The following is a 22,931-nucleotide window of genomic DNA, read 5'->3' on the forward strand; positions in this document are numbered from 1 at the left end:
TGGCATTGGTAGATTTAAAGCCATAACATATCGAATTGTCGTTGGTTTACTCCTCCCAATCGGAAGACCTTAGTTTGGTACCAGGTCCGGTGAGCATGTGGCTTGTGATGTTGAGTCTTCGTCAGTCGGATTCGCGATACCATTCTGCGCCCGATAGAGAGCAAGCTTCCGTTCCTCGCCCTCGGTTCCTCTCCAGGTTCGGCCATGCAGATGCCGGAGACACAGCTGTTTTCCATCGTCCGGGTAGTACAGCCAGGTAGCCCATTTGGACCACAGCCCTTCCTTCATCTGGGTGCGCGCGCGCTGACCGATCTTGTCCTCGATGAAATCGCCCCGGAGCATCGCGAGACGGGACGGGAAGACCCGGGCGAGGTAGTGCGCCGTGCTGCAGATATGCGGCTTGTCGTGCCAGAAGAACATGGGAGTCAGGGGCACGCTTGCTGTCGTCCCGGACTCTTCTGCCTCTTCTGGCCCTGAACTCTCTGAAGAGATTGACAACGATGGAACAGGAAAGTCGCGCTTCAACGTTGAGGTCAACTCCCTCAAAGCACGATGCCGAATCACGTCGGCGTGGGCTGCATACGAAAGCATACGTACGGCGGGTAGACAGACGTATTTGATCGGGACTGCCGGGTCACTTTCGGAAGTTTGCATGACACGCAGCATATTCTCGATGGGAATGTCAGCGATGATAGACCAGTCATGCTGAGCCACAAACACATAGGGTGTTTCGGTCAGACGCAGCGCTTCGCGCACAGCCAAGCCAAATCCCAGGCGCCTAGACGGCTCTATAAAAGTGACCTGCTTGTCGGAAGTCTGACGGGCTTCAAACGGCACGCTGTTGGTGACGATGCAAGGGGAACCGAACTCGGCCTTGCCCTTGATGACTGACAGCGGTACTTCTTCTTCACTCTGGCCTGGGAAGTACTGCTCCAGTACTAGCTTCCTGACGTTCACCTTGTACAGGTCAAAGTTGCTGGCCTGCTCGGCGGTCACTTGGCCCCTTTTGAGGCGAGCCTGTGGGACAATCTGATCGTAGCTGTCGAAGACGACTATCACTCGGCAGGAGGTCAAGCTAGGACAGTGGCGTTGGAATGATTGCAGTATGGCCTCGATGAGCTCCGTAGAGGGTGCAGAAGGTGTGACCGATGTAGTCAGAATGACTGTGAGGAGATCAGATACAGACTGCGAGGTAACCCCAGACCCAGAGGATGGAGCACTCTCGAATGGCTTGGTCATTATATCCACGATTTTTCACCGGACTCGATGTGACTGGCTCGTATCACCTGCATAATCTTGTGGTAGGCAATGGCGGATGGGGTGGTCTTGGGAGTCTTCTTGTGGTTGAGGTACAGCAGTCTTGGATCAACGGCAAAGGGACTTGGGTGCATTTGGCCGGTAAAAATGTGAAAATTGGGAGTCATCACTTCCAATTGCTGGGGCGAGGTGCAAGACTTAGCTTAGCAACTGTGCTGGTCGGTGTCGGACATAGATGCAGTTTACCTTCCATTTTCTAGCTAATCCAAGTACCTTGAGAACATCGTTATTAATACAGTACTGGCAGGAAAGAATGCATCAACTTTGAGAAGAGGCGTATGGATGGTCAACAACATTGAACAAAGCAGATCTCGGTTCCTGTTAATGTGACTCCAATCTGGATGTGTGGTTGGTTAAGTAGAAACATCTTGGTATCTAAGAAGAGGTCCCTGTCTTAAGTGCCCCGCGCCGAGAGATCGCGGGCGGGCTCCAACTTTACAGGGAACCCCGCTAACCTTACCTTTTCTTGGGAGAGTGATCGACTCGACTTGTACGAAGCTGCACAGATGCGGCGCACATTAACCTTGCCCTAGCTTACACAGTCATGTTAGCCAGGGGCACATCGCGAACACCTAGGTAGGCATTATCTATATCGTTCATTCATTGTCGTCTCTAGTTGTTGTATTACATGTCGCCCTTCTATGAGAGGATCTGTTGTAACCACCACTCGTGTATCCGGATGTCGTCCGTCAGCTCCGGGTGGAAAGAAGTCCCAAAGACTTTCCCCTGGCGCAGCGCGATGATATCGCCCGCACCCTCAGGAGACACAGATCCCAGCTCCCCAGCGGCAGCGGCCTTGTTGGAGGCGTGACGACCCGGCAGGATGGCCAGAACCTCGACCGCGGCATCTTCCTTCGGCGTTGCTTCGGCATCGTGGGCCTTGGTTGTGGGCAGCAGCAGCTTGTCCACCACGGGCGCTCGGATGAACATGGCCGGGAACGGTGGTGATGATGACTCATTGCTGCTGCGCAGAAACTCCAGATCCAGATTCGTCATGAAGCTTTCGTTTTGTCGCCCAAAGTGGTTCCGGTGCACGCGCACGTCGAGTCCACCGATGAGCTCCTGGCCGTCTTGCTTGACGGCGCTCGCCTCTTCGGACAGCATGATGAGGCCGGCGCAGGTGCCCCAGACTGGACGTTTCTTCGCCCTGATTAAACCCACCAAGTCCAGTCAGTTGACAATTGCTTCCATGTTAAAACCAACAGTAGGTTGTAGTGAAGAAGACAAGGAATACCCAAATAGCTGGGTGTAGGCACTTACTTAACATAGTCCCGCAAGGGCTCTAGCAAGCCGCATTCTCGGGCAGCGCGCGAGAGATGAGTCGATTCGCCTCCCGGAATGACCAAACCCGCATCGCAGGACTCGAGCTCGGCGGAAGATCGTACTTCAATGACGGTGACGTTCTTCTGGAGGGAGGCGGCGGCTTTCTTGAGTGCTGTCATGTGCTCGATGACGCCGCCCTGGAAGGCGAGCACTCCGATGGTAAGACCCATTCTCTCTGTATCTCGTCTACCGGTCTGACTTCTTTTCCTCAACTGTGGCTGTCAAGAACTGTGAGTTGCAAGTTTCAATGGTCATGAAAAGAACCAACAGGGTAGCATTTCTGCAAAATATATCGAGGAGCAACACCAATGGATGCATGTAGTAGACCAATGGGTAGCAGCGGTTGCTTCCTGACTCCAAGTCGGTTAACAAGTCGGCGCACGCACCACCGGCTACTATCTACCACTGTTACCACTAATTATTAAGTTCAGCGTGGTTAATCAAGACAAGACCCCTGACAAGGCCACTTGCAGCCGCTCGTGCTTTGGCTAGGCAAGCCAGGGTCCCTGAAAAACATAACGTCACCGCCTAAAGTTTTGGGGGCGGTCCTTTTTGGGCTGTTTTACGACGATTGCACCAGCAGCCAGCAAGTCACTTTCACCGTAACAACTGACCTAACAACAACAACAAAACCTCTTTCGCACACATTTCCTCACGGCACATCCCAGAATGTCGGCCCCCGACTCGCGCTTCCAAGCGCAGAACAAGACGACCCAGCAGCGCGTCTCCGACCAGACCGTCGGCCTCGTCAAGCTCTCCGACTTCCGCAAGCGGCGCGCCGAGGTCCTCGAGCAGCAGGAGCGCGAGGTGCGCGAGGCCGCCGTCGCCGCTAACAGCGGCAACGGCAGCGGCATCGACCGCTCGCAGACGGGCACGCCCGACCCCAACGCGACGAACAGCGACGGCAATGCCAGCAACGATAACAGCAGCAACGAAAAGGCAAAGGACCGACAAAAGAAGCTCCTCAGCAACAAGAAGCGGAAAACTGGTGGTGCCAAGTCCAAGCTCAGCTTTGGGGATGACGATGAGGAAGAGGGCGGCGACGGCGGCGAAAGTACCGGCAAGGAAGAGAAGGCGAACACCGGCGAGAAGACCGCGACGACGACCACCGCCACGAAGAAGTCCAAGTTCAAGGCCAACGCGAACGTGTCCATCGTGCCCCGAGCCGTGACGAAATCCGCACTCCAGCGCGAGGCCGCCGAGCGAGACGCCCTGCGCCGCGAGTTCCTGCTGAAGCAGGAGGCCGTCAAGGCCACCGAGATCGCGATCCCCTTTGTCTTCTACGACGGCACGAACCTCCCCGGCGGCGTCGCGCGGGTCAAAAAGGGAGACTTCACATGGATCTTCCTGGACAAGAGCAGGAAAGTCGGTGCTGAGCTCGGCGTCGGGGAAAAGACTAATGCGCGCCGAGAATGGGCGCGTATCGGCGTTGACGATTTGATGCTGGTCCGGGGAGGTCTCATAATACCACATGTGAGTTCAAAGTTCTTTTTCTTTTCTTCTATGGGACCATCCATCAACCTATCTATCCATCCTGGCATACGCCCATCGAGCATTTGCCCAAGGGTGATGTCTACTTCTATGATCTGTATGCTAACATGTTTCCAGCATTACGAGTTCCTCTATTTCATAATGAATAAGACCCTAGGTCCCAACAACCAGATCCTGTTCGACTATAGCGCCGAGCCGGCAGTGTTGTGCGACGCGAACGCTGCCGCCGAAGAAGCTTCCGCAGAACCTATTTCCACGGCCGACAAGCGCACCGCCAAGGTCCTGCCTGACATCGATACCCTCGAGGGAGCCTCGGACGACCCGACCTTTACCAAGGTCGTCGATCGACGCTGGTATGAGCGAAACAAGCACATCTATCCTGCCAGCACTTGGCAGGACTTCGACCCGGAGCATGACTACCAGGGCCAGATCCGCAAGGATCCCCGCAGCGGTAACACGTTCTTCTATTGATTCGGTTCATTCAGTTCGTTCTTGGCGAGGCTTGTTATTTCGTCTTGCCCACTTCGGTTGTGGCACTTGTCTTAGCCGATGAAATAAATCGAATGGTAAATTTTGCTTGGTTTATATTCTGCGTGTTGGCTGACTGTCAGCATGATGTCGCAAGTCGAAAACAGATGTATTACTTGAGGGAACCACTAACCGTCATGTATGTGGCGGCTCTTTTCAACCGACACACGACCAGATGGCCAGAGTGACGAGGCCCAGTATCCACCACCCGGGCCAAAACATCATGCAGAAGAGGCCGTTGCCGCCGGAGCCGAGGATGAAGGTATAGAACTCGTATTCGAATTTCTTCCGGAGCCGGCGCATGGACCTACAGTTCCAGGCCGCACGGCCGGCTACCCAAGAGGTCACGACCGTCTGGAACAGCACGAACCGGGAAGCAATGAGTGCCTGCCAGGCGACGAACTTGCTGACAAGCAGGAGATGGGACGCGAGGATATACGTGCGAAGGAGCACGGAGAGTGACACGACGCTCAGGATGCGCTGGAACTGCAGCGCTACTTGCACGGCCGGGCCCAGGTGGGAGATGACTTCGGACCGCTGGGCGCGCACTGAGACGTTGGGGTCTTTGGCGGAGGCGGCAATGATGTCCATCTTGGAGAACTCCATCGTGTGCGTTGCAACGAAGGTTTGTGTGCGTATGTGTGCTTATGTACAAGAGCGAGAGTGTGTTGTAACTGCCTCAGGAACGACGGGACTCACGATATAACCAGTATGCGGATGGGCACTGTCCAGGAATGGAGCGAGCTGCCCACCTCCATTCCCGCCTCAGCGTGATGGGGAAACGTGAAGGAGATATATATATAGTTTGCATATTGCTTCGTGGGTGGGTTGGAACTTGTTCCCGACAAGTCCTGGGTATCCATGGGGGATACTATTCATGGTTCCAGGAATCGGTTGGGAAGGAAAAAAACGTACGTCTCCAGACCACCCAGGACCCCCAACCAATCGTCTTGTACGGATTCCGCGCATGGCGAGCGACGGGCAGCTGTGGGTCGCTGCGAAACCCCGCGAACATTCTGAAGGAACAAAAGCCCCGTCGCGGGTGTGCCTGTCGCCTTGTCGGTACTACTAGCTACATGTAGATAGATAGTAGAAGATGCCCCATCCATAACTGATTCGAGCCCCAATCTACTCCCATCGTGGGCTGACTTGCTTTGTCCGGCTCGTTGTCTCTCGGGGGCCGGCTTGTTGGGAGATCCCGCAGCCCGTCTTCGTGGCCTGGCCGGTTCTGTGGCCCACTTGATAAGATCTTCCCACCCTGGACTCGACCTCGAGAATCTTCCCGAATTGTGAGAGGTGCACAAGCCAAGACCGGGGACAGACCCAGCCAGCGCTGACATTTGCTGCTGCTCTTGTGATCTCGCAATCTCTTACCGATCTTTTTGGCTATCCACGGGCACTTTCATCAAATTCACGCACTGGAGGCAGGTTGACCCATGCATGCTAGGAGAATCCCATGCTTGTGCCCCGTGCAGACGAACCCCATGGCTTTCGGACAGTGGCTTGCTTACCCCTCGTGTTCAATCTGCAATCTAAAACAAACCTAGATGAAGAGCAGGAACTCAGTCTAGGCCCAGCCTTGACGGCCCTGTGCTGAAGAATACAGCAGACATTGGCCAGGAGAGCATTTCCTGTCGGGTGAGTGTATGCGCGCATGTGTGCATGTGTGTCTCTCTCGTCGAAGGTTCCAGGAACGTGCACCGACGGAATCCCTGATTGGTCGAGTCTAGGGGACAAAAACGCCGCCGCAAAGCAACCCCAATCTCCGCGTCTCGTCTCGGCCGGTGTGTAGCTGCCACACACCACACACGCTCGGGTTTCCGGATTCGGTATTGCCTCTTGAGGAAAAGATATCGGAAAAGCCAAGATGGATGCACGCGGCTGTATAAGCAGGCCCCAGCCGAGAGGATAGGATATCAGGCAAGCAGACAGCGCGAGTCAGATCATCGCGGATTCCTTGATTGGGCCATATACGTCCTCGGGCTTCCCTCTCCTCCTGGACTCGTCGAATGGGTCTTGGTATGGCCCGCGGTCGTTCTTCGTCCCGGTAAGAAGCCGAAGATATTGAGTTCGTTCGCGGTCGCTCGTGTCCTCGGTCGTGCTGCGTCCTAGTAGAAAGCCGATAGTATTAAGTTCGTTCGCGTTTCGCTCTCGTAGGTAGGTTAGCTGGTATTGGCGCATGGAAATGTCTAGTGATCTTCACTTAGCTATCTTCCGGGCAGTTGTTCCACGTTGCTGCTGATCCGTCCACGATACAGCTCTCGGTCGTCGCTCGGGAGGTATCGCTGAACCAAGATGATTGGCTTTCGCTGGGCTTGTCTGATGCCATCTTCTCCGTGAAGGGGGCAGTCCTTGTCGGCAAAAGGATCTACTTGGTGATCTTCTCTCGACTATCTTCTGGGCAGTCGTTAACGTCGTCGATCCGTTCTCGATGTGGGCTCTCGGTCGCTCGGTTATTATATTGTTAGATTAAGTTGATTGCCCTTCCCTGGGCCTGTCGGATGTGATCGTCTCAGTGAAGGGGCAAAGGGGGTAATCATTCTCGGCGAAAGGATCTGCTTGGTGATCTTCTCTAGGCTGTCTTCCGGCAAGTTCTTGTTGTCGTCGTCGTTATGGATCTGTTTCTCAAGGCGGTTCTCTGTCGCTTGGCGTATCTTGGGATCAAGCTGATTGGCCTTCCCTGGGCCTGTCGGATGCAATCGTCTCGGCCATTCACTCGTGGCTGTCTTCCGGGTAGTTATCATTGGCGCCGTTTCGACCCTGCTAAATTAGCATAATATAAAAGGACGATTGCGGTCCGTGATCCATTAACGGAGCAAGACAACTCACATGCAAGCCACTCTCTCCATGGCCCTTTGATCTGGTGCAGCATGATTAGCGCTTCCCCTTCACTCGTAATTATTTTCTTTATGCTATTCGATCACCATTAGCAGTTTGAATTTCCATAGCGGTGGTGGTCAATGCCAGCCATCTGCACTTTCATCCATGTCTTCGACTTGGCGTTGCTGAATTGGCTGTGATGCTGCTGCACAAGTTATCCTGACACTGGAGTTATAATGGGAATTATTATTCGAGTTCTGTCAGTATTTGTACACATATTTACCATATGTATAATCACCTTATAATGTATCAAAAGACACCATAATCACCGGTTTTGTCTCGGCTACATCCTGCAACCGCTGCTCAATATCTTTCATATATATACTAGCCAGTTTTCGCTCCTTAACAGCCTATATATATCGAGCAAATAGTGATTATCAAGCCCATGTGTTAGCATACATCCTTTACTATTACAATATGATTACCTTTCGTGAACATTTGAACGGAAATCAGCAAAGCAAAGCACGCACAACCCGCAAGCAAACATCAAAACAAGCAAAGCAAAAGCAAAACGCGAACAGCAAAACAAAACACGCAGAGCAGAAGCAAAAGCACAAAACAAGGGTATGGTGCAAGCGTTCATCGAGACTATCTCTCTCGTGAAAACTAGGGTAGAGGGGGAAAAGGAAAAAGGGGAAAAGGTGCAAGGGATGTAAAGGGGGAGGGTGTCATGGGAAACGACTCATCGTGTACGTAGCCGTTCTTTGCCCATCATCATCAACCATCCATCCAGCCATTCATCCATCCATCCGCGCCATTCTCTCAACCTGAATGCTGAAAAGGCACAATCAAAGTTCTCGTTATGTGCGCGTGCAGGCATGCATCAAGGCGTCAGTCGTCGTGTAGCAAGTATTAAGTAGTCGTAAGAATCAAATCGTCGTAATCGCCGAAGACGTGAACAGTCGCCGAAGATCGTGAGCTGTCGCCGAAGTCATGATTGGTCGCCGAAGTCGTAAGAGATGAGAGAAAGAGAAAGAAGAGAAAGAAACATCATGGTCGCATGTGCGAGCTTTCGCAGCAAAAGCAGCCGTGGCCGTCGTCGTGTATGCCTTACATACACACGAAGTATGCGACCGAAACGCTGCCGTCTGAGAGTATAAGGAGATTCAAGGTATACAAACCTCAAAGACCCATATTGTCGTCTTGCCTTCTCTGGGTTGACGCGAGGGTCGTAGAAGAGAGTACCGAAGTGAACTAACCTCTTGTCTTCGTGCCACAACCATGAAAAGCTGGAGTGTGTGGGAAGAGCTAATGACCGCGTCGCTGTTACTGGAGACCGCGGGTAAAGTCGATGGGGGAGCCCATATTCTCCATATTCATATTGTTGAGGTTGTTGTTCATGATGTTGAAGACATGGTCAGAGACAGCACTACTGCCTGGCACGAGGGCTTGGTTACCATCCGACGGAACAGTGTTGTTGCCATCGAACTGACCAGAGTGCTGAGACTGTCCGCTTGGATGACTTCCATGCTGGTTGAACTGCTGATAAGCAGCCGTGGGGAACATATCCTGGGATGGAAGGTAGCCGTCGCTCGACGACGCTTCGTAGCCATTCATAGGAGCGGGATCGGTGAAGGAAGAGCCATTCTGATGCAACTGCATGCTTTGAGGGTTGGGATTACCAGCGAATGAAGTGTTCAACAGACTGGGATCGATGGAGAATGAGTTGTTGAGAGGCGACTGCATACCCTGGGGATTGGGATTCATACCCTGGGGATAGGGATGCATGCCCTGGGGATAAGTATACATTCCCTGGAAGTTAGGATGCAGGGGCTGGGTGTTGCGATAGGGAAAGAACGAGAAATCAGTCTGGAAATTGTTGAGGCCGCTGACAGATTCGCCTTGAATCGGGTACTGGCCGGGGTTGAAGCCAGATTCACCTTGAACCTGCGGGTTGTTGTAGCCCTGGCGCATTGAGCCTTGCTCACTGTTGCTTGTTCCCGGGTTCTGCTGAACGCTGGGGGATCCAGAGCCTCGTGGGCGCTTCGTACTACCATCTTGGTCGCCAGTCTCGGACTGCGGGACCTCAGAAGCCTTTCGCTTACCCTTGCTCTTGGCGGAAGCAGCTGGCTGCTGCTGCTGGGCACTCGGGCCGGGTGCCATCGGAGAAGGAGGCATAGGCGGCTCTGAAGGACTGGGACCGGTTCCGAAACCTTGCGTCTCAGGGGCGGGACCAGAAAGGGGACGATTCAGGAACGGCAGGCCGGGGGCCAACAACGACGGATCAAAGTCCGGCAGCATATCCATATCCAGGTCAAGCATCCAGTCGGGAGACTGGAAACCTTGGGACTCTGAAGGTTGCATCATGGGAGGTTCGGACGCAGCAGGTATAGCAGCTGGAGCAGTCGTAGCAGTCGTAGCAGCTGGAGCCGCCGGGCGTGGGACCAGAGGGGTTTGCGCAACCGGCATGGGCGTAGCGGATCGAGCGTTCTGTCGCACAAACCGGGCTCGAGAACTCGAAGGAGCCGGGGTCGGTGCTGCCGGGATCGCGGGGGTCGCAGCAGGCTGAGGCGCAGCTGGTCGAAACGCTGGGGTCGGAGCACGAGAGGCTGACGAAGGAGTCGCGGGTGCCGGGGTCCTTGTAGCCCGGGGCTGTCTAGGAGTGGGCTTCTGCTTCGATGGTCCGGCGGGGGCATTCTGTCTTCTGAGCCCCAGATTCTCGTGCGCCTTGGCCGCTTCGGTCTTACTTGAGCGTGTTGGCGTGGGTTCCAATGCCTTCCCCAAAGCCTTGGAGCGTCGGGGCAACTCAACGGCACCCAGATCGGTCTCCTCCAGGACTGCATTTGCCACGATCTTTCCATCTCGCAATGTGCAAAGTCCATTGGCAAGGAACTTACTTCCGGCAGCAAGAGTCGCGTTACGCTTCATGTTTCCTTCCATGTTTTGGTTCTTGCGCTACAAGTACAAACTCAGAGTCAGTCACGGGTAATTATATCCCCCCCTAAGTTAGTAATGCAGAGGAATTACTTACCTTCAGCTCCTTCTCCGGGTTCCAGGCAAGCCGGGCCAGGTACTCATCGCCACACAGCATATCCTTGCACATAAGCTTGCACTTCTGTACACATAGGTTAGAAAATACCCATACAAGACCCTTAAGCTGCTTTGCTTGTTGAACTTACCTGGACGCAGAATTCAACGGCCTGAAAACGAAGCATGAAGGAGCCAAACTCCCCGTTTCCTTTCACCCTCGTAGTGTATGTAATGGGAGGGTATTTATCCCCGACTGTGCCATGTAAATCTGGTGCTGTAAAAACGAGAACTGTTAGTGTGCTACCTTTCCAGTGGTCCAAGTTCGATGACCAGAGAGCCACTTACAAGTAGGCGCCAGCAAAGCATCTGAAGATCCAAGTCAGACGTCTCATCCAGAGCCTTCACAATTGGCGCTGAGAATGACCCGTCCTCTTTTCCCTCGAAGGTATCCGTTGTATTGTGGTACGCCACGAAAAGTCGCTGGACTAGAGCTTGATCGTCCACAGAGAGCTCATCCTGCAGCCGGTCGTTCGACTGCGGGTTGACAGCTACATTCTCGATTGCCAGCCAATTACTGTACGAGGTGTATGCTTGATTCATATTGGCGAACATCGGCGTAAACGCCTTGGTGATATCACCTCGGCGGAGTTGAATCAAGCTGTCCGTCGTCAAGGCGGGGAGGTACTGGCGCTGTTGAACTTGTGCACCTTGACCATCGTTCTGCTGCTCAGGGGTATCATCGGCGTTAAGGGGGGGCTTGATGCTCGGCGTTCAGGGGGCTTCATCAAAGGCAGCATTAGCAACCTTAGTGAAAGCGGCTTCGTCATCGGTGTCCGCATCGGCATCGGCGTCAGCATCGGAATCAAAAGGAAAATCGTTATCGCCAGGCTCGAAAAGCGCATCGATTGACTCGTCGTTGACCATGGATCCCTCATCGGAGGGAAGTACTCGGTTGTTGTTGTTGTCCATGATGACAGTGTCTCAAGAAACACCAAGAAGGAGTAATCTATGAGCACAACAGCAAGCGTATGATCGGCAAAGATAGGCGCGATGCGTAGATTGGGTAGCGATAACTGGGCGTAACGAGTGTTGGTATCTAAGGACGGTTCGGATCGGGCCAGCGACTGGCAGCGGTAGAAAGCTCGAGCACTACAATTGGCGAGGAATGTTAGTACAGGCGTTCTGCCAGATGACAAGGGGTTCACTGGCAGCACGGGCTGGTGTTTTCCAACGACAGGTAGTTGGGAACCCAGGGTCTGCCAAAGGAACACGAGCGGTTATGATGACAAGATTGGGTTGAAGAGAAAGGAGCGGGGCGTCCAAGACGGGGTAAAAGGGGATACACCCCCCCTCGCCGAGATGTGATAACAAATAAAGAAAAGGAAAGAAGAAGAAAACAGGAAGAAACCCCCCTTGAATCGTCGAAAAGGTATACCTTCGGCGACAGCAGGGTCCAACGACAACATAGTCAATTATGGACGACAGGTGTATACCATCGACGACATAGTTGACCATACCATCGACGACATAGTTGACCATGGACGACATAGTCTACCTTCGGCGACAAATGTATACCTTCGGCGACAGGGAGTATGCCTTCGGCGACAGCAAGGTCCATCGACAACATAAGGGGTGGGTGTAGAAGGGGGGGAGTAGCCCCTGGCGAAGGGGCTAGAGGAGTAGGGAAGAGGCGAAGGAAGGGAATGGCGGGAAGCAAACCTGTACCCAATAGCTGGGGGCGCAAGCGTTAATAGGAATGACAGACATGCCACAGGTAGCATGCCGTCGCCATGGTGTTGTTTCAAGTTGCAGTTGTGTACTTACCGTTCAAGCCTGGGGATGTCGCTGTTGAAGGAACTGCAAAGTTCAAGTAGGAAAGCGGGGTCAGGATATGTTCCGTAGCAAGTAGGAAGATGAGAAACGAGTGGGAAATGGAAGTAGGTGGTTTTTGCGTGATGGCTTGGTGGTAGGTAGACGTGGGGGTGGTGAAAAATGACAGGCCCGTCGCAACAAGTTGCGCAACGAATTATTGTCGCAAGGCAAGTCGCAGCGGCCGGCAAGTGGCAGGGCTGTCACTTGTCGGATTGATGGTCATGTCAGTAACTTACCTCGTCCCGTATGCTGGGAATAAATACCGAAGGCGAATCTGCTAAGTCGTCCACTGTCTTTGGACGAACCTGTCAGTTCCAGATTGGACGTAGGCAGGTCGCTTCTGTCGACGACCAGGTAGGGTTTGATCGACAGCTAAGGTTGGTCAGAGTACTGGCGGCAAGCTGAGATCGCAAGGAAATCGAAATAAAAATATGTTGCGAAGTGGAAGCAGAAAAATCCTGCAATGTGTAGATGTCACGAAAGTGGTTGGTGTGACAGAGGAAAATGTTTGTGTGGACGTAGATGGTTGAATGATGGTACGATCACAGAAACGAGAAGCCTCTGCGAAGGGAGTGGTATGTGTAAAGAGAGAGAAAGGTTGTGTGGACGCAGATGGTTGAACAAAAGCAAGTCCACAGAAACGAGAAGCCTCTGAGAAGGGAAAGGTTTATGTAAAGGAAGTGGGAGTGAGTGGAAGGAAGAGGGTGGTGGAAAGACTTAAGTAGTTGGGTTGGTGTTGCTGATTGTGAGGAGCCCCGTAATTAGGTGTTCGTTCGCGACAATGGGTACGGAGCAGGTGGTTTTCTTAGCTCCGGAGCTCCCCCGGTCCGCTCAAGTAGCTGCGGTAGGTATCGGGCTGCCGTCGGCAGGGGGGCAGTTCTAGGCACGGGGCTGCTGTAGGTAGGGATACAGGGCTATTATAGGTACGGGTACGGGGCTGCTGTCAGAGTCTCAGGCTGTTGTCGGTACTGGACTGCTGTTATGGGCACGGGACTGTTGTAGACACTGGGCTGTTGTAGGCACAGAGCTAGGGAATGTACTGAGCTGCTGCCGGTACGGAGCTGCTGTAGATACGGGCACGGGGCTGCTGTAGGTACGGGCACGGGGCTATTGTAGGGACGAGTACGGGGCAGTTATAGGTACAGGGCTGCTGTAGGTACAAAGCACCACAGCCTACTAGTCCCGGACCAATTGCTTGTGACCGAGACTTGCCTACTGGTGCTAGATAGGAGGATTTTGTATGCCGTGATAAAGAAAGTGTTTTTTACTACTGCGTTGCGCTCAAGACGTTGTTGGACTTGCTGCTGCTTGTAAAGGTCTTTATCATCGAGCCTTGAACGGTATGGAAACGCCAAATATGCGAGAGGAACTTGAAGAATTTGAGAGATCTGAGGATGTTGAGGGATCGGAAGAAGTTGATCTCGAGGAAGTTGAGGTGGCTGAGAGGGTCGACGATGAGGTAAAAAATAGAACCGAGTTGGCCGCCAAGGCGTATTCAATGCAACAACTTGTCTGTGGAGACGGTCCCTTGCGACATGGGATGATGCTTCGCGACACTGGACGATATCTGAATGAGGCTGGTTGAGTCTGGATGACCGTTGCGTTGATCAGACTGTGGGCTACGGAGGAGAGGTAATGCTTTCGATTCCCGTCTGATCACAACACCAGAAGATGCGTGAGAGGCAACATTGAGAACTGCACAGTAGACTACACCAAGGAGTTGAAGCAAATTACTATATGAAGAACTACGGATAATACTAGAACACGAAAGGCAAGGACGCCTACGTAGGGAGATATGTGAACTAGGGAAAACAAGCCAAGATGGCAATCCTGTGGACATAAGAACAGGTCCGAGGCACTGCTCTTGCTATCCTAGCAGCAGAAGTGCTTATAGTCGGTGTTGACCAAGCCAAGAGTACAACACCATGAAGGAGACTTCACGATCGACAACGGCGACAAGGGCTGAGGCTCGGGTCAGCCTTCGTTATCACGACCAAAGTTGCCTTGTGTTCCGAGGTTGCTATTTGCTCTCGACAACCCCTGGATCAATGACAATCAAGTAACCCCCGTACGAAATCCCCGCGTTGTTTGGAGAGAGGGAGGTTGGAAGTGATGCATGCTACTAGCCGGCACAAGTATCAGTAGGCGCAAGTATCGCCGAGTATTGCCTTCGAAGGGAAATGGAGGAACTCAGATAGGTTGTCGATTTCGGGGTTGCGAATGTCGGCACAGGAATGGATGGCAAGTAATGACGAGGGAAATAGTCCCAATAGCCAAGTGGCATTCGTTCTGGGTAGGGAATCTCGAGTATACTGCGCCGCCAGCATCGTCAGATCTCTCTCGAAGCCAGGTCTGTAAGTTGGAGTATTTTGGGGACGCAGAAGAGCCTTCGAGCAGGAAGGACTAGGATACGATGATTAGGGAAGGGGGATCATGTTATTCATGTAAGAGGTATATATAATCCCAACGTTCAGGAGCCGGCTTTCCATAGATGATGAACCGAAATCTCCGAGTTGTGATATGCCCCATGGCGCCTATTCGTCTATATACAACAGAAATGAGCCCAAGAACCGTTCATGAGACGTTTGAAATGAATCAGATTTGATGAATACACAATGGGGAGAACATAGAAAGAAGATGGAGAGAAGACGGAAAGAAAACAGGGAGAAGATGGGGAGAAGCCAGGGGGAAATAGGGCATTGGTTGCCACTTGCAGACACCAATGAGGCTTCAAACACCCCGTTTCTGAAAGTCCGTCCTGCCATTGCAGACTTGTATGTATGCTGTGGACAGGCAGCGGGTATACTCCCTGTTGAATGGCCTTTGTACGTACGTACGGTGGTTAACGATGTATAATATAGTATATTTTAGGTTTTTTATAATGTATACTTTATTTAAATAGAGAGGGGATCGTGAGATCCTTTTTTATACGGTAAAACAGATAGTTTATGCGTACGGCGTATATAATCCCTTTAAACCGTACTGGTTATTACCCTTAAGCTGGATATTTTAACACTGGTAACTTTTCTTTTTAAGAGGAACGCACCCTTTTTTCGTACCTCCTCGTAAATTGTACGGACGTGTTGAATTATTCGATTTTTTACGTTCCTTCCTTCGGTACGGGTAGCGCCGTACCTGCTTTATTTACTCCTGGTAATATAATTAATTTAAAAAGACCGTAGTCGCCGGTACTATATACGATACCTAGTATTTCGTTCGATATTTAGTTAATATTTAATTAATAAAAAAATTCTCCTTTATATAAATTAATAACTAGTCCCCCTTTATTCGTCCCGATTTAAAATATTCGAAATTCGAATTAATAAATCTATTAATTCGTATTCCCTTTTATCGGTATAAAGGGAGGCTTAATTCTTTAATTCTTCGCACGAAAAGTTTTTCTCTTTTAACTATTTATTTTTACTATTATAATTGCTCGTACGAAATTAAATTTTAAACTATTTACTTTAATTATTTACTCTTTTTTATATAACTTTTTTTTCGCGTAATAACTAATATAAATAATACTTTGTCCGGTCCGTACGTTACTACCTTCGGACCGTGGAATATCGTTAATCGTAATAGTAGCTACCGATAAGTAACCTTATCGATTAATTTTATAGTTAACCGTACTTTTTTTAAAAATATTATTATTAATATATAATTACTTTATTTTTTTATTAAAATAATATTCGAATATTAATAACCGTGTAATAAAATAACGGAAAACGAGTAATCGCGATATTTAATTACGATATTACTATTCGTATCCGGGTTACCGAGTTTTTTAAATTAATAATTTTACGGATTATTCGACGCGAAGGTTATTTCCGTGCGTTTTTTATTACTTTTCGTAAAGTAGCCGGTTTTAATTATATTAACGAGTATATTCGAAACTCGTACCCGTTTCGTAACTGTTTTCGTTTTACCGGTTACTCGGGCGACTAGTATATTACGTATATTTAAAAATCGTACGGCTCTCGGTGTCGTGCTCTAATTATTTTACCGGTTTAATATAATAATAACGATAACGACGATTTAAATAACGAGGAGGAATAAAATAGTTTTTAAAATAACAATGTTTAAGCGGGGTCGTATAAAAAAGTAATATATAATATCCGGGGATAATAAATCGTGCGATATTTTCTGCTACGGCGCACCTTGGAATAGGCCTTTAGTGGCCTTGCTAACCAGAGTAGGGCAAGGGTATGCGAGAGATGGCCCGAGCGCCACCTGATTTTTCTCTACTTATTTAGATAAGGAAATCGTTCCGGCAAGGCTAGACCTTTTCTTTTTTTTTTTTTTTTCGGTTTTTTATAATAAAGTAATAACCTATAGTTTTACTTTTTAAATTACTATAATTATAATATTACCGAAAAAGATTTAATTTATTAAGCTTAAGAAGGCTTTACGAATATCCTATTTTTTAAAAACTAGAACCTAAATTAATTTCGATTAAATAAGGTAATTAATTAAAATAGCCGCCGGCTTAAAAAAGCGCGATGCGCGCGTAAAATAAGCCCGTAAATCGGTACGTTTTAATATCGATAATATTAACCGCTTTTTTACGAGCTTAAAAAAAACGTGCCGCGCGAAACTCTTTATTAATTAAACGCGTATTTTTCGTTTATTTTAACGTAAGCCTAATAGACGTAAATAATTAAAGCGTTATTACTAGGCGCGAAGGCGAGGATTTACTGTTCGATATTAAAGGCGACCTGGAATAGGAAATTACCGCCCTCGAATTGTCCTATTAATTATACTAGGTCGAAGCTAAACTTAAATTACGAGCGCTCTTCCTTTTCGATAACTTTTTTAACGTTATAAACAAAAATATCGAAAAAAGATTAAACGATTAATTACTATATATAGTTTTTATTATAATACCCCCGCGATGCCTTTTATAGTTTTTACTAAGACCGCGAAAATTTAATAGTTTAGGCGCGAAGGTTTAATTATTAAAAAATATTTCGATAAAATATATAAAGAAAACCCGACCGTTATTTAAAAAGGAGTTTAAACTGCGAACCTTTTTTATAATAAGCTTTAAAAACTAAGCCCTTAATTTAATAAAGATTTCTAAAAACCTTGATACTAGTTTAAAAGAGAGCTATATATAGACTACCGTTCTTAGCGAAAAGAACTTAAATAACGACGTTAACTAAGAAAATAGTTAAAATAAAGGATTAAATAAGGACGATAAGCTTATTAAGAGAGAGAAAAACTTTATACTAGTCGTCGTAAAAAAAGACGAGGAAATTTAGTAATTAAATTAATATATCGTTAATCTCTTAATTCGAAACCGAGGAGTTTCGGTTTAAATAAAAAGGACGACCCGTACCGGCGTTACGTCGCTTAATAGTTTTAAACGAAGTATTAAAATATCCGACCCCTTTTTATTTATTAATAAAAAGGATTTTAAAGTTAAGTTCGATTATTAGTTTATAACTTTAAAGGGTAAATTAAAAACGAATACTAATTATTACTTTACTAATAAAGATAAGTGTACCTATATTATTAGCCGGGTTAATAGTAAAGCCGCTAAGAATTTATACTTTTTCGTTATTAACGAGTAGAACGACCTTTTAATTAAAATTTTTAAAAACCTCTTAAATTATTTATACGAATAATATTATAACTTTAACGTTTACGAAAAAGCCCGTAAAGTTTTCCGAGATTTAATTATAAAGCTTAGTAATAGCTTTTAAACTTTTCGATTCGAGTTTGTTAAGCTAGCCGAACACGCCCGCGTTAAAAAAGACGACTATAAACGGGAATTTAATAATAAATTACCCGTCCGATTAAACGAAAAGGTAATTACCGACTATTATAACAATAATATTTTGTTTAATAAGTTTTATTTTATTATTTTTCGATACGACTATTAATAAAATCGTAACTACGTTTAGCGTAACGGCGTAAAAGAGAAGAATAACGTTAAAATTACCGGAAAAAGTGTTAAACGAAACACTGCCCTTAAAACTAGTTCCGCCGGTGGCTCCGTTACCGGATCGTTTAAATAAACCGATATTTCCCGTCGCATTCCTACCGTTAAAATAAAAGAGCTTTTAATTAAAAAAATATGCTTTAATTATAAGAAAACCGGATATTTTTCCCGGAACTGTTTTAATAAAAAAACCTTCGATTAATAGCGTATTAAGCGAATTAACGGATTAATAGCCTTAATAGGATATAATTTTATTAATCCTAAATCGACCGTTTCGTTTAGTTTTACCCGTTTAAAAAAAGACTCCGATAACTCGAAAAACTAAGTACCCTGAGGAATTTTGACTTTTTCTAAGGATATTATCCGAGTTAAATATATAAAATATACCTTTTAATTTCCTATAGACCTGCCTTAAAGGAGACCTTTTTACCCTTACCTATATTATAGCAAATAATAGATTATTTATTACCACTATTAATATATTCGCGGACACGGGAGCTAACGAAAAGCTGTTTATAAGCGTAAAATTAGCCCGCAAAATAATAAAGCGATTAAACCCTCGATAATTAACTAAATTTTAACTTAAAATTATCGGAGGATACAACGGCAAGTTCTTTTAATTAATTAATATCGCCCTCCTTTTAAACTTTAAAATATAAAAATATAAAACACCTTTTATACCTTTCTTTATAATCGATATAAAGCACGATTTTATTATCGAACGAAAATAGTTTAAAGAATACGACATTATAATAAACTATCGGAGAAAGCGGCTAGTTTTTTTAAAGAATTAATAAAAAGCTTAAACCCGAGATATCGATATTATAAAAGCAGGATAGTTTTTAAAAAAACCCGAATATAATTAAAACGTTATTTAAAAGTAAAAAAAATATCTATTAAAAATAAACGAAAACGGGATAAAGCTTTTTCTCCGAAGCCTTAACTTAATTACCGACAGCTTATTATAATAAATAAACCGAAAGCCCCGAGCGATAACCCGTCTTTAGGTTAGCCTAAGAAACCGGAGGCAGTTTTTTAAGTTACTATAAAAGTAGTCCGACAGCGTATCGAATAGTTTACTAGGGAACAAAAAATAAATAACTAAAACTAAATAATAAAAGGACCGATACTACCCTATTACGTTATATTAAAACCGCCTCCGAGGGACCGGTTTAAAAATCCCGAAATCTTTAAAATAAACCGCTAACTCGATAAATTGCCACCCCCCGCGCCTAATTAAAAAACTTTTACTTAAGAGGGGTCGTCCCCCGAAAAACCCCTTTTACGGGCTAAAACGAAACGGCGTAGGATAATATAAATTAAGGCCCGTCGAGGTATAAACTTTAAACGTAAGCGGATTTTTGGCGATATCGGTTTTAACGTTATAAAAATTATATACCTAAACGATATTAATCGAGTTATTAATTTTAAAAGCGATTTCTTATTAAACGACGAGAAAACCTTAAAATAAAAGGTTAAAAAGGCTATATCCCCTAATTATTATAAATACCACGATATTTTTAATAAAACTTAATTCGACGTTATCGCGCCGTACCGGGGAAGCGTAAACGATTATCGAATAAACCTAAAAAAAAAAAAGCCCCGAGGACTTAAAGTTTAGCCTATTTTATAAAATATCCCTCGAAGAATTTAAAACTTATAAAAAATACGTTACCGCCGCTTTAAAAAAGGTTTTATTATTAATAATATTATTTCATAGGTAGCGCTTATTTTATTTATACGAAAAACTAATAGAGGACTCCGTTTCTATATTAATTATCGTAAACTAAATATATTTACTAAGAAAGACCGGTATCCGCTGCCGTTAATTAACGAAACTTTTAATAAAATAATTAAGGCTAAAATATATACTAAGATCGATATCCGCTAAGCATTCTATAAAATTCGTATAAAACTTTAAGATTAAGATTTAACGACATTTCGAACTAGGTATAAATCTTTTAAATACTAAGTTCTCCTCTTTAAATTTACTAATAGCCCCGTAACGTTCTAACGGTTTATTAACGAAATCTTAATAGAGTACTTAAATTTATTTTATAGCGTTTACCTCGACGATATCTTAATTTACTCGGAAAGCGAGGAAAAACACGTAGAATATATTAAAAAAGTGTTATAAAAACTAAAGGAAGCAGGCTTTTAAATTAATATAAAAAAATGCGAATTTCACGTTATTAAAACTAAATACCTCGGCTTTATAGTAAGTATAAACGGCGTAAAAGTCGACCCCGAAAAAATTAAAGCCGTTAAAAACTAGGACGCCTTTATTAATATTAAAGCCGTTTAATTCTTTCTTAAATTCTATAATTATTATTAACGCTTTATATATAAATATAGCCGTATCGTTAAGCCTTTAATAAACCTAACTAGAAAAAGTCTCACTTTCGCGTAGACCGATAAATGTTAGGAAGTATTCGAAAGGTTAAAGAAATTACTCTTAAAGGCGCCCGTATTAATATACTTCTTTTACGATAAAAAAATCCGAGTCGAGACCGATATATCGGATAGTATCTTAGCTAACGTTTTATTTTAAAGGGAGGGACCTAATAATAAATAGTATCCCGTATACTTTTACTCCGAAACAATACAAGGAGCCGAGCATAATTACCCTATTTAAAATAAAGAAATACTAGTAATAATAAAAGCGTTTAAATACTAAAGAGCGGAACTAATGGGATTATAACGATCTTAATTATTTCTCGTAATTATTAATTACGAAACATTTTAATATTTCGGTATTAAACGACTGTTTAACGTAAAACAAGCGGCTTAAACCGACACGTTATTATAGTATAATTTTATAATTATTTATAAGCCGGAGGGAAAAAACGTCCTCGTTAACGTATTTTTAAAAAAACGGGTAATTTTAAAACTTAAAAGGATAAGAAGGACGCCTAACGAATTATAACCCTATTTAAGCTAGCTTTTTTAAACGTTATCTAAGCCTTAGAGGAAGCGCGTTACCCGATTAAAAAAAAAGCGAGCTCTTAATTATACTTAATCGAGGAGCTACTCGAACGTTTTAAATATAAACTTATCGACACCTTTTTATACGAGAATGCTATATATCCGGGGTTAAAAATATATAGATAAAGAGCCCGAAAAGATGAAATATAAGGATAAACTATTAACGGACGGTTTATCCTATTTTAAGGCCGCTTTATTATATTTAACGAAGGCGACCTTCGGACCCGTATAATTAATAAGGTTTACTCTCGAACCCTTATAGTACACTTAAAAAAAAAAAAAACTAGGCGGCTAGTATAAATAAAATACTGGTGGCTAGAATTAAATAAGGATTGCGATATATTCGTAACTAACTATATAAAATATAAGCCGAGTAAGGTTCCCCGTAATAAAACATTAGGCTTTTTATACCTATTATTAATTTTATTACGACCTTAGGACGTTATCGCGGTAAACTTTAAAATAATGCTTAAAAACAAAAAGGGGAACGATAATATTATGCTAATAATTAATAAATTAAAGAAGCGAATATAAAGTATCGTTTACCGGATAACTATTACCGTAGCCGAAGTAGCTCGATTATATTACGAAAAATTATATCGGACGTATAGCTGCCTTTTAATAATAACTTTAAACCGAGGACCGTAATTTATTTCCGTTTTTATAAATAAAGTATTAAAAATCTTAAGAATTAAGTAAAAATTATCCTCGGTAGGTTATTTTTAAACGGCGGGATAAGCCGAGGTAACGATTTAATACTTCGAGTAAAAGCTGCGAGTATTTATTAATTATTTTTAAAACGATTAAAATAAAGCTTTACCGGCTATAAATACCGCCTAGGCTGCGTTACCTTAAAATTTAATAGGGTATTCCCCCTACGAAATCGAAATAAGGTTCCCTATAAGATTTACCTAGGATTAGGAGGCTAGGATTAAAAACATAACGAACTTAGAGAAACGCGAAAAGCTTAATCGAATAACCGCATAGAATTAAATAGAACGAATCGTTAATTATTATAAAATAGCTAGAGGAAATATAGTTAAAGTTTAATAGAGAATGTGTAATTAAGAAAATAAGTACCGACGGTAACCGGATTTCGATATCGGGGATCGGGTATTTATTATTAAGAAAACCTGGTTTTTTATAAGGCTTACCGATAAACTCGATTATTTTTTAACCCGATAATACTATAAAATTAAACGAAAAATCGGTCACTCGTATTTACTAAAAGTTTTAAAAGGATAGATAAATTCTAAGGTTTTTTATGTAAACCGACTTAAAAAGTATTTAAATAACCCTTTAATCGGATAAGCGGTATAAAACTTTAACGGCGAGGTGATCGAACTAGGCGAAAAAGAAGAATGGGAGGTATATTATATTATTAATTTAAAAACTTACTATTAGAAGTTATAATATTAAGTCGAATAAAAAAGATAAGATCTCGATTTAATTTAATATCTCGTAGAGAACTTTAAAAATACGGCTAAGTAATTATAAACTTACCACGAGTAAAATTCCGAGGCCTTTAATCCCCCGATGCGTTTATAGTACTAGCTGTAAGCGGCCGAGAACGATACGTTTAACGAGCTACACGAAAATAATAATAAACCGGCCGCCC

General features: G+C 45.4%; 5 protein-coding genes across 5 annotated transcripts; 1 reads left to right on the forward strand and 4 right to left on the reverse strand.

Annotated features, from left to right (window-relative positions):
- Positions 1 to 69: 69 nt before the first annotated feature.
- Positions 70 to 1,239, reverse strand: PG986_005008 (uncharacterized protein; the record flags this gene model as incomplete). The annotated part of the gene is made up of 1 exon (XM_066841230.1): positions 70 to 1,239. The coding sequence occupies one exon, from the start codon at positions 1,237 to 1,239 to the stop codon at positions 70 to 72; it is 1,170 nt and encodes a 389-aa protein (XP_066701092.1).
- A 717-nt stretch (positions 1,240 to 1,956) lies between these two features.
- On the reverse strand, positions 1,957 to 2,810 carry PG986_005009 (pyridoxal 5'-phosphate synthase- glutaminase subunit Pdx2; the record flags this gene model as incomplete). The annotated part of the gene is made up of 2 exons (XM_066841231.1): positions 1,957 to 2,464; positions 2,578 to 2,810. 2 exons carry the CDS (start codon positions 2,808 to 2,810, stop codon positions 1,957 to 1,959), a joined length of 741 nt encoding a protein of 246 aa, XP_066701093.1.
- Positions 2,811 to 3,309: 499 nt separating this feature from the next.
- Positions 3,310 to 4,602, forward strand: PG986_005010 (XAP5 domain-containing protein; the record flags this gene model as incomplete). The annotated part of the gene is made up of 2 exons (XM_066841232.1): positions 3,310 to 4,113; positions 4,249 to 4,602. The coding sequence occupies 2 exons, from the start codon at positions 3,310 to 3,312 to the stop codon at positions 4,600 to 4,602; spliced, it is 1,158 nt and encodes a 385-aa protein (XP_066701094.1).
- A 213-nt stretch (positions 4,603 to 4,815) lies between these two features.
- On the reverse strand, positions 4,816 to 5,265 carry PG986_005011 (uncharacterized protein; the record flags this gene model as incomplete). The annotated part of the gene is made up of 1 exon (XM_066841233.1): positions 4,816 to 5,265. One exon carries the CDS (start codon positions 5,263 to 5,265, stop codon positions 4,816 to 4,818), a length of 450 nt encoding a protein of 149 aa, XP_066701095.1.
- Positions 5,266 to 8,805: 3,540 nt separating this feature from the next.
- On the reverse strand, positions 8,806 to 11,478 carry PG986_005012 (uncharacterized protein; the record flags this gene model as incomplete). The annotated part of the gene is made up of 5 exons (XM_066841234.1): positions 8,806 to 10,434; positions 10,511 to 10,591; positions 10,659 to 10,679; positions 10,855 to 11,199; positions 11,314 to 11,478. 5 exons carry the CDS (start codon positions 11,476 to 11,478, stop codon positions 8,806 to 8,808), a joined length of 2,241 nt encoding a protein of 746 aa, XP_066701096.1.
- Positions 11,479 to 22,931: the final 11,453 nt, after the last annotated feature.

This window comes from Apiospora aurea (assembly GCF_038362705.1).
Source record: "Apiospora aurea strain CBS 24483 chromosome Unknown utg000004l_segment0_segment0, whole genome shotgun sequence".
NCBI lineage: Eukaryota > Fungi > Ascomycota > Sordariomycetes > Amphisphaeriales > Apiosporaceae > Apiospora > Apiospora aurea.